Below are 12,129 nucleotides of genomic sequence, written 5' to 3' on the forward strand. Positions count from 1 at the left end.
TTGACATTTTGCTTTTTGGTATCTATAAGTTTTGTGTTTCCTATCATCAACATGAATTATATTTTCTCTAATTGTGAGAAGGATTACATTAATATTTTGTATATAACTTTAAATTTTATCATTGAAACAATGTTAATTTTCTTATCAAGGTCACATACTGGTTTTCTAAACAAGTACCTATAAATTTCAAGTATTTACTTTCAAATTAATCTTATTTAAAAGCAAATCATTCCTCTGGATTTTGAAAGTCAATATTTGATTCTCCTTTGAGTATTTCCTTGACTAACATTTGTGAATGATATTGCTCTCTCTTTTATCCTTGTATTTAAGTCATTTTATATGATGCTTCTGGCTCTGTCTATATAAATATCAAGTGTGTCCATGTGAGTTTCCTACTTAATTCTTGGATGTGTAAAAAACCTTTTTGACTGCAGCATATTGTAAAAATCCTTGATGAAACCACATGTGATTATAAGGCCTTTATCCACAGTAATGAAATGAAATGAATATAACATATAAATTGCTAAATCTTCTGATTGATTTCTATATAAATAATATTAACAAGACAGGAAATATTAAGAAATTATTTATTTAAGATTACTTGAATGGAATTTTTAAGTTTCCAGCTTCTGATTACAACCAAAAATTTAGCTGGGATGATCCTTATGGTTTCCAGGGAGTTTCCCTCGCTGCAGGTTTCAACCTGACCTTGAAATGACCCCACTTTCCACTTGCTTTTTAAAACACTCTCCCTCCACCTCAGCCTACCTCTTTCCACATTTTCTCAATCCCACATGCCACCATTCCACTCATGAAATTTCTTTTATTTCCTCTTTCCCAGGAGATCTAGGTGTATCCCTTGAGCCGTTCTTGTTATCTAGCCTCTCTGCATCTGTGGATAGTAGCATGGTCATCCTTTACTTTACAGATATATCCACTAATAAGTGAGTACATAACATATTTGTTTTTCTGGGTCTGGGTTAGCTTACTCAGTATGATTTTTTTCTAGTTCTATGCATTTTCTTTGAATTTTATGATGTCAATGATTTTAACAGTCGGTAATAATTCATTGTGTAAATATACCAAACCTTCCTTATCCATTCTTTAGCTGAGGGACATCTATGTTGTCGCCAGGTTCTGGTTATTACAAATAAAGCTGCTTCACACATAGGTAAGAAAATGTCCTTGTGATATAATTGAGCATCCTTTGTGCCCAAGAGTGTGATAGGTGGGTCTTGAGGTAGATTGATTCCAAATATCCTGATGAACACCATATTGATTTCCATGGTGGCTATACAAATTTCCACTCCCACCAGAAATAGAGGAGTATTCCCATTGCTCAGAATGCTGAGCTGCCAATTGAATTATTTATCTTAGCCATTCTGACAGGTTCAAATGGAATCTCAATTTAGTTTTGATTTGCAATTTTCTATGACTCGGGATGGTGAGAATGTCTTAAGTGTTTCTTAGTCATTTGTGACTTTTCTGTTGAGTATTCTTTTTTTAAAAAACATCAGTATCATAGTTTTTATTTTGATTATTATGTGTCTAGGTGCTTGAGATATATATATATATATATGACAAGCAGACCTCTGTCAGAAGTGGGGATGGTAAAGATCTCCCATTCTGTAGGCTGTTGTTTTGTCCTATTGATAATATCAGCTAAGATTCCTAGCAAAACTGGATAATTGGCCTGAACTGACTACCTCCTTTGATCAGGCAAGATTACTTGTGAGCTGCTTGGTACACAAACCAAGCCACAGAACATTCAACCTACAGTCTGTTCAGCCTATGGAGTAAGCTGGGGTAAGAAGACACAAAGGTTGTGGGAGTGGCTCACCAATGGCTGGTATAGCCTGAAACACATGCCAGAAGAGTGAACCCAATACTGGTGCTGCCTGTAGTACCAGCACCTAGAGGCGACATCTATGCCTCGGACAGAACCAAACACTATTGCAGAAAAAAATATTAATATAATAATGCCTAACAATATTCTGCTAAACTTCTAGATTAGCACCTAACTGAAAAGTCACCAGAGAGGCTTCATCCAGAAACTATTGGACACAAATGCAGGAAACCAAAATTAAGCATTAGGCCAAGCTTGGGAAATCCTGTTGAAGAAAGGAAGGGCAGATGGTTGAAGCCAGAGGGGTCAAGGACTTCACAACAAAATCCACAGAACCAAATAATTTGGTTACATAAGAGTTCACAGAGACTGAAACTACAATCAGGGAGTCTACATGGGACTGAGCCAGGCCCTCTGCATATTTGTAACACTTGTGTAGCTTGATCTTCTTATGGGACCTAACAGTTGGAGTAAGATATGTCTTTTTTTTTTGTTTGCTGGTATTTAGCACACTATTCTTTATATTGACTTGCCTTGCCCTGCCTTAATAAAAGGTGAGATGCTTCATCTTACTCCAATTTGATATGCCATTCTTTGTCAATATCCATGGTAGGCCTGCCCTTTTCTGAATAGAAACAGGGGAGGAATGGACCTAAGAAACAAGTGAGTGTAATGACCCTAATATCTAACAAAACATGTTGCAAACTAAAATTAGTCAGATAGGATAGAGAATGACATGTTATATTCATCATAAAAAAAATCAACAAAATGAAAGTCTCATTTCTGAACATCTACATTTGTAAAATTAACACTACTAAAGCTCGAATTACACATTAAAACCCCTGATTGCTCTTTGGGCTGACGAGGGAGGGAGACTTGATCGGAGGAGGGGGAGGGAAATGGGAGGCGGTGGTGGGGAAGAGGCAGAAATCTTTAATAAATAAATAAATAAATAAATAAATAAATAAATAAAACCCCACACATTAATAGTCCGAGACTTCAACACCATACTATCACCGCTGGACCGTAGTGTCAGATAGAAACTTAACAGAGAAATAGGGGAATTAACAGATGTTATGACGCAAATAAACTTAACAGGCATCTATAGAATATTTCATCCAAACAAAAAGTATATATCTTCTCTTCAGCAACTCATGGAATCTTCTCTAAATTTTACCACATACTTTATATCAAAACAAACTTCAATAGACACAAGTAATTGTAATAATCCTTTGTATCTTATCAGATCACCATGGCTTGACGTTAGAATTCAACATCAACTCTACAGCAAAAACTGTAACAACTCATGAAAATTGAACATTACTCAACTAAATAATAGGTGGGTAAAGGAAGAAATTAAGACAGAAATTAAAGACTTCCTAGGATTCAATGAAAATAAGAGCACAACATAACAAAACTTATGAAAGCATTGCTAAGGGGAAAGGTCATAGTATTAAGTGCCTTGATAAAGAACTTGAAGAAATCTCACACTAGTAAGTTAACAGCAAACCTGAAAGCTCTAGAACAAAAAGAAGCAAAGTCAACCAGGAGGAGTAGATGACAGGAAATAATCAAACTGATGGCTGAAATCAGTAAGATAGAAACAAAGAGAACAATAAAAAGAATCAGTGAAACGAAGAGTTGGTTCTTAGAGAAAATCAATCCTTATCCTAAAAGTAAAGTATACAAACTCTTATCCAGAGTAACCAAATTAATCAAATCAAAAATGAAGAGGGGGCATGACAACACATATTGAGAAAATCCAGAGAATCAATATGACATACATTGAAAACCTATACGCCACTAAATTAGAAAATGTAAAGGAAATAGAAAATTTTCTGTATATGTACCACATATCAAAATTAAATCAAGACCAGATAAAAAATTATATACAACTATAACACCAAAGAAAAGAGAAGCATTCATCAAAAGTCTCCCAACCATAAAAAGCACCGGGTCAGATGGTTGCAGCCCAGAAATCTACCAGAATTTCAAAAAAAAAAAAAAAAGACTTATACCCCTCAAATTGTTCCTCACAATTAAAACATTGTCAAACTTTTTATGTGACTGAAGTTATCCTGATTCACAATTAACACAAAGACTCAACTTAGAAAGAGAATTTCAGACCAATCTATCTCATGAACATTGACACAAAAATACTCAATATGATACTAACAAACTAGTACCAATAACACATAAAATACACCATGCACTATGATCAAGTTGGTTTTATTCCAGAGATGAAGTTATGGTTCATTATGCAAAACTATGCCAAGGTAATCTACCATATAAATAAACTTAAAGTAAAAGAACTACATAAATATCTTCTCAGGTACTTATTAGGTATTTTGAAAGTCTTTTACAAAATTCAACACCCCTTTATGATAAATGTCTTAGGTAGATCATAGGTATAAAGGTCTGATCTCCAAAATATATAAAGAACTCAAGAAATTAGACCGTAAAAGGTTAATCAATCCAATTATAAAATGGGGCACTGAGCTGAACAGAGACTTTTCAACAGAAGAAGTTCAAATGGCCAAAAGACACTTAAGATCGTGCTCAACTTCCTTAGCAATCAGGGAAATGCAAATCAAGACAACATTAAGATACCATCTTACACCTGTCAGAATGGCTAAAATCAAAAACACCAATGATAGCCTCTGCTGGAGAGGTTGTGGAGAAAGGGGCACTCTCATCCATTGCTGGTGGGAATGCAAACTTGTGCAACCACTTTGGAAAGCAGTGTGGCGGTTTCTCAGGAAAGTCGGGTTCAACCTACCTCTCGACCCAGCAATACCACTATTGGGAATATACCCAAGAGATGCCCTAACATACAACAAAAGTATATGCTCAACTATGTTCATAGCAGCATTATTTGTAATAGCCAGAGCCTGGAAACAACCTAGATGCCCTTCAATGGAAGAATGGATGAAGAAAGTATGGAATATATACATATTAGAGTACTACTCAGCAGTAAAAAACAATGACTTCTTGAATTTTGCATACAAATGGACGGAAATAGAAAACTCTATCCTGAGTGAGTTAAGCCAGACCCAAAAAGAGGAACATGGGATGTACTCACTCATATTTGGTTTCTAGCCATAAATAAAGGACATTGAGACTATAATTCGTGATTCTAGAGAAGCTAAATAAGAAAGTGAACCCAAAGAAAAACATATAAGCATCCTCTTGAATATTAACCTTCATCAGGCGATGAAAGAAGACAGAGACAGAGACCAACATTGGAGCACTGGACTGAAGTCTCACGATCCAAAGGAGGAGCAGAAGGAGAGAGAGCACGAGCAAGGAACTCAGGACCGCGAGGGGTGCACCCACACACTGAGGCAATGGGGATGTTCTATCGGGAACTCACCAAGGACAGCTGGCCGGGGTCTGAAAAAGCATGGGACAAAACCGGTCTCGCTGAACATAACGGACAATGAGGACTACTGAGAACTGAAGAACAATGGAAATGGGTTCTTGATCCTATTGCACGTAATGGCTTTGTGGGAGCCCAGGTAGTTTGGATGCTCACCTTAATAGACCTGGATGGAGGTGGGTGGTCCTTGGACCTCCCACAGGACAGAGAAACCTGCTTGCTCTTTGGGCTGAGGAGGGAGGAAGACTTGATTGGGGGAGGGGGGGAATGGGAGGTGGTGGTGGGGAAGAGGCAGAAATCTTTAATAATTAAATAAATTAATTAATTTAAAAAAAATAAAAAATAAAAAAAGAAACATATTTATTCACAACAAAGTCAGTATATAGCAAGTCAATAGCTGACCTCAAACTAAATGGAGAATAACTCAAACTGAGACCATTAAAGTCAGGAACAAGACAAGACTGTTCACTCACTTTATATTTAATCAATATAGTACTTGAAGGGCTAGCTAGAGCAAAAGATAAAAAACAGGTCAAAGGAATACAAATTAGAAGGGAAGATGATATGCTAGTATAAATAAGTGTCCCCAAATATTCTACCAGTGAATTCCAGTAGGTGATAAACATCTTATGTGGCAGAATACATGATTAACAAAAAAAAATCAGTAACCTTCATATATTCAAATGATAAATGAGCTGAGAAAGAAATCAGAAAGACATCGCTCTTTACAATAGTCACAAATAACATAAACTATCTTTGGGTAGCTCTAACCAAATAATTAAAAGACCTGTATGACAAGAGATTTAAGTTTTTGAAGAAAGAATTTGATGAAGATATCAGAATATGGAAAGATTTACCACCATGCTCTTGGACAGGTAGGATCAACATAATAAAAATGACATTCTTACCAAAAACAATCTACAAATTCAAGGTAATCCCCATCTAAATACGAACACAATTATTCACAGACCTTGAAAGAACAATATTCAACTTCATATGAAAAATAAAAACTTCAGTGTAACCAAAACTATCATGTACAACAAGGTAACTTCCAGAAAAATCACTATCCCTGACTTTAAGCTCTACTATAGAACGACATTAAGAAAACAGCTTGGTATTGGTATTAAAAACAGATATGCAAATCAAAGGAATTGATTTGGAGACATGATACTAATCCACATTCCTATAACACCTGTGATCAAATTACTAACAGTACTACAGGTGACTAAATGTCAGAAAGAACTGTCATTAGAAAATGAAAATATCCATGTAGACAAAGAAAACCATGACCAAAAGAAAATTAATATTAGGAAAGAGAAAAGAAGCAAAGACAAAAGAAAAGGAGGAATATGTGGCGTTTTATTGCTAAATATAATCTGTTCAATCCATACAATGTTACTGGATGGTGTATAATTATTTCATATGTTCTTTCTTGGAGAAGAATGCCTCCCCTTTCATCTGCTCTCATCTTTTGTCTTTAGTTCTTTTAGTAGGGTTGAGGCCTCATAGACTTTATCCTGTCCTTTAGCATGTTCATTGTTATCATCCTTTTTTTTTTGGCTCACATTTGGCAGCCATTTTGGTAAACTCTGTGGTACCAGAAGATCAAGGAGCTTGCTATGATAATGTATCTTTTAGTAATATCAGAAGCCTAATAAGGTTTCTTTACCACTGAACAGTCTTTTCTCTCTTGAGAGGTGTCTCTTTCAAAACCGAATCTTTATTAATTTTGATGGTATCCATAGATTTTCTTCTCCCGTGGAAACAAGAGTGAAGACCTGTCCCCAACTTAGCATATCTCCTGGTTTTCATTTTAAGATCAACACTTCCTTGAAATACACCGACTGATTTAATTCAGAAGTTTTTTTCTATTATCCAATGTCTCTCTGCTGCCATTGTTCTTTTCTCATCAGCATTAAGAAAATTCAAAGTTAATAAAGCATTATGTAATCTATTTCTGAAGGTATTTTCCATCCCTTTACCTTTTTTTATAAAGCATATCCTTTATAGTTCAATTTGAACTTTCCATAACTCTCTGACCTGTAGTTTGGTATACCTGTAATGTGCTTTTTATTATAATAAGCGAAAAACAATTTCATTTTCTTAGAGACACATGTTGGACCATTATCCACCTTTATTCATGCAGGTATACCTATGATGGCTATACTTTATAATAAATGTGTGATTACTGAATCAGCCTTTTCTGAGCTTTAAGCAGTTGTCCACTGAAAACCTGAATAAGTGCCAATGGTGTGGTGTATATGTTATAATTTTCTCGCATCTGCAAATTGAAACACATCCATCTGCCAGGTTTAATTTCTTTGAGAACCCTTAATGTTACTCCCTGCAGGTAACAGTGTTTGGTTATAGAAAGGGAAAGTATTTTTATAGTGTCCTTAGCTTTATGTCATGTAATAGAAAACTCTTTATTTAAACGTTTGCTATTGACATGATGTTTTCTACGAAATTCTGAGGCCTTCAGCACATTTACAATCAATAATTGATCAATTTAAGCATTACCTTGTGCTAATGGACCTGGCAGGCTCATATGGGATCAGACATGTATTATGCATATGGGATAAAGCCTATTCCTAATTATATCTTGAACCTTAATAAAAATGAAATCAATCTGTATAATATGGTATAAATTCAGCAGTTTCAATATGTATAGCAACTCTTTCTGCGTCTTGTGAGTAAGGAACTGGATTGAGATGTTCTTTAAAATCCCTTAGTACCATGAGAATAGCAAATAATTTGGTTTTTGAACAGAATTATAAGGGTTTTGTTCCTCCTTACTTAAATCTTATTTGTAACCTGCCTTTCCTGATTTATTTGCATCAGTATCAAATGTACAGGCTCTGGTTATTGGTGTGTCATGTACAATGTGGGAAATAATCAAAGTAGTTCTCTTTATAAGGTTAATCCTGTAACTTTTAGGATAATTGCTATTAATCTCACCTAAAAAAATAACAAAAGCTCTTTGCCAGGTTTCATTGTCTTTCCATAATTTTTAAATTTTATCAGTAGTAAAAGGCACTATAATTTCTGTTAGGTCTATTCCTGCTAGTTGATGAAGTCTCAATTTTCCTTTTAAAATTAATTCAGAGACGTTTTCCATATAAGAATTTTGGGGCATTATCTAAAGGATATTTACTGAAGGAGTTCCCACAGCATATAGCATACAGTTCAAGGACAGCCATGATTACATGGAAAATATGGTTCAAGAAACAAAACCAAAACAACAACCTAAACACAAAACAAAATGAAAAAAGAAGAAAGTAGATATGAACCTATAATTGTTTCTAAATATTTTTACAAAGCCAGTACGAATAATTTTTCTTAGCTCAATAATTTGGAAATATTAGAATTTATATTATTATATATAGCTAAATAAACCTAATTTATCTATTTTTTAAAGAGAAAGAAACTATATTCCCATAGTTTTGTCATAAGTTTTATATATTTTCTTTATGGAATATTTTTAGTTCTTCCAATTCTTTCAACAGTTACCACTAATCATAATTTTATCCACAACTTTAATATACATAAATAGTCAAAAGTCATCTAAGTTTTGTTTCATGTTTGATAATATTGTCACCTATAGGCTAATAACACATTTATAATTTTTTGTTTTATATAGGTTTCAAATATATTCTTAGAGTGGTTAAAGATGTTATACTGTCTGAGACAAATTTACTTCGTATTTACCACCTATTTGTGGGAATCTAAAATTTCATTAGTTAATATAAATTGAGTAAGCAATGAGTTTTATGTCACATTTTGATCTGTATCTGGTGCACTTTGATCACAATTGCCCTCTATCAACTCTCATGTTTCTCCTTTTCTGTCCTCCTGTGTGTCTTTTTCTTTCCTAAAATTAATTTTCTTTGGTCATGTTTTTATTTTTCTACATGGAAATTTTATTGAGAGTTGTTTATGACATTTAGTCACCTGTACTACTATTAGTAATTTGATCTCGGGTATCACCACATTTAACATATGCATTACTGTCATTTCAGATGCCTGAAGTAGGATGTGTTTCTCCTACCTTAAAAGTTCATCCTTGTAGAGGAAAAACTCATGCTAAGTCTATCTTAGAGCCTCTGGGCTCTGTGTTTTCAGTGACTGCTGTCTTCAGTTGCAGGCAATGATGTCCTTGTCTGACCTCCATGCATATGCCTTACACACATTCATTTTCCAAAACATAATAACAGTGTGTGTGTGTGTGTGTGTGTATGTATATGTCTGTCTCTCTGTCTCTCTGTGTATAGGGAATGTGTTAATAAAATGGGAGGGAATTAAGAGGTCAGGGACTATATCACGTCATTGAAGATAATGTCAAAGAACTTATTTAATAAAAATGTGGTGACAAGATTTTTGAGAGTTAAATTCATAAACACAGTGGGAGATAATTTCTTCTGAAAAGACACCAGAACATATATACATGTACACATCAAAGTCTGTGACCAGACATGAGTGATGCTTACCTGCAATCTTGCAATTTCAAGAGAACATGGTATAAGTGTTTGCATGGTTTTGTCAGATAATTAATTTTCTGACAACCTTTTTAATTTATTAGAATATCCTACTGCTTGATTTTTACCATTAGATCATGAAATATTGGCATGATAAGCAAGAAGTTAAAACATTCATATCTTTTTAACCCTCAAGCTATTATAAATATGTGTGTGTATATATATGTTTCACCCAACAAATGACACACTACACCAAATGGTATATAACATAAATTACTATAAATGCCATATTTTAAAGTGCATACAATATTTATATAATTTGCCGTGACAGTTATGCTATTTCATCGTATGATATAAAAACATGATCTTCTAAAGAATTTGTCAACTGAAGAAAGTATATTCAAACATTATAAACAAATTGTATTATTAGGTAAGGAATACAACATATGAAAGTCCTGTAATATATGAATAGTTAAGACTTGAAAACTGAGAGATATATTGATATGAGGTCATTAGCATTATAATTTTATTTGTGTAGTATTTTGGTTTCTATGTATATGTAGTCTTCACAAATATCTTCAATATCTTTTGTTACAAAGAGAGAAATAGCGTTGGCATATAATATCATATTTTAAAAGATGGTAGATTGATAAGTAATATAAAGAAGCTTTTCTTAATAGCAGTTTAGTTAAAGTGACTTGCACAATTTTGGGAACAGAGATACTTTGTAGTAATATGTGATCATTATATTGTAACTTTATTAACATCTTCTAATTTTCAATATATAAAAATACGTTATGCAGAGCACACATTCTAAGTGAAAAAACTTTAAGTATTGAATACATTTTTCTAACTGTTATTTTAATAAGCATTATGCTAATTGCAAATTATAAATTCCCTAGACAAGCTACAATTCAATTTCAACTAGAAATGTGGATAAAATGGTGGCTACACAATAAATTTGCTGATTACATAAGATATCTAAAAATTATTACAAAACTGACATGCCATCAACAACTTTTTCATGGCATTCTTGATATCTTTATTTCTTAATGTATAAATAGCTGGATTTAAGAGAGGTGTGATGACTGAGTAAAATACAGCAAGAAATTTGTCCACCCAAGTGATGCTGACTGGCCACAGATAGATAAAAATGACAGGACCAAAGAACAGCACAACTACTATGATATGGGAGGTACAGGTAGACAGTGCCTTTGATGAACCATCTTTAGAGTGAAGCCTAACAGTTAATAGAATATAAATATATGATATCAACAAGAGAAGGAAGCAAGTTGTTGCTAAAACACCACTGTCAGCATTTATCATGATTCCCAGAGTATCAGTATTCATGCAGGCTAATTTCAATACCAAAGGAATATCACAGAAAAAGCTGTCTATCACTCTAGATCCACAGAAAGGTAGTTCCAAAATCAAGATTAGTTGACTAACTCCATGCACAAATCCAATGATCCATGATATTAAAACGAGCCAGATGCACTTCTGTCTGTCCATGATGCTGGTGTAGTGGAGTGGCCTGCAGATGGCCACATAGCGGTCATAGGCCATTGTTACAAGAAGCACCATCTCACCCCCGCCAAAGAAATGCACACAGAGGATCTGACTCATGCAGCCCCCAAAGGAAATTGTTTTATTTTCTAGTATGAGGTCTGTGATCAGTTTGGGGGTAGTAACTGAGGAAAGGCAGAAGTCAACAAATGAGAGATTGGCTAGAAGAAAGTACATGGGAGAATGGAGATGATGATCAGTGATGATTAATATCACCACAAAGAGGTTGCCTACCACAGTCATCAGGTAGAGGGTGGAAAATGGCAGCAGGAGGAAGATCTGTAGTTCCCTTGAGGTACAAAGTCCCTGAAAAATAAATTCTGGCACCAGGGTCTGGTTTGTTTCTTCCATATAATAATCTGTGCTTCAGTAGGTGTGAGAGACAGAGCCTAACTAAGAATAGAAACAATAACCAAATGTTACAAGTCAAGTAAGCAGAAAAGAAAACAGATTATATCTTGGTATTGTTCCCAGTCAAAATTAACACAACTCTTTTATATTTATATATTCTTTCTAATCAAGGAATATTCCTAAATATAGGAAAAACTTTGCACACCCGACATGTAATGTATATAGGTATGTAAATAAGTATATTGTTTAAAAATATCAGTAGGAAATGTTCTTTTTACATTTTCCAAGCCTTAAATCTAACTTTTTGTCATGAATTCAGGGTTGTTTTCAGTGACTATCTGAGATATTTTTATAGCCTCTTCACCTGACTGTCACAGTAACTGAATGAAAATAAAGTCACTGACATTTTTTAAGCATAAACAGAATATTCCCAGGCACAAATCTAGTTTTGCCTATGCCAGAAGATATAGAAATGAATTCTATTAAAATGTATGTTAAAAATTCTTCATCAA

At 34.1% G+C, this 12,129-nt stretch overlaps 1 protein-coding gene across 1 annotated transcript; it reads right to left on the minus strand.

Annotated features, from left to right (window-relative positions):
* Positions 1–10,681: 10,681 nt before the first annotated feature.
* LOC130881011 (olfactory receptor 4K14-like) lies at positions 10,682–11,617 on the minus strand. Its single transcript, XM_057780189.1, has one exon. It carries the CDS (start codon positions 11,615–11,617, stop codon positions 10,682–10,684), a length of 936 nt encoding a protein of 311 aa, XP_057636172.1.
* Positions 11,618–12,129: the final 512 nt, after the last annotated feature.

The sequence above is a fragment of the Chionomys nivalis genome, chromosome 9 (assembly GCF_950005125.1).
Source record: "Chionomys nivalis chromosome 9, mChiNiv1.1, whole genome shotgun sequence".
NCBI classification, from domain to species: Eukaryota; Metazoa; Chordata; class Mammalia; order Rodentia; family Cricetidae; genus Chionomys; species Chionomys nivalis.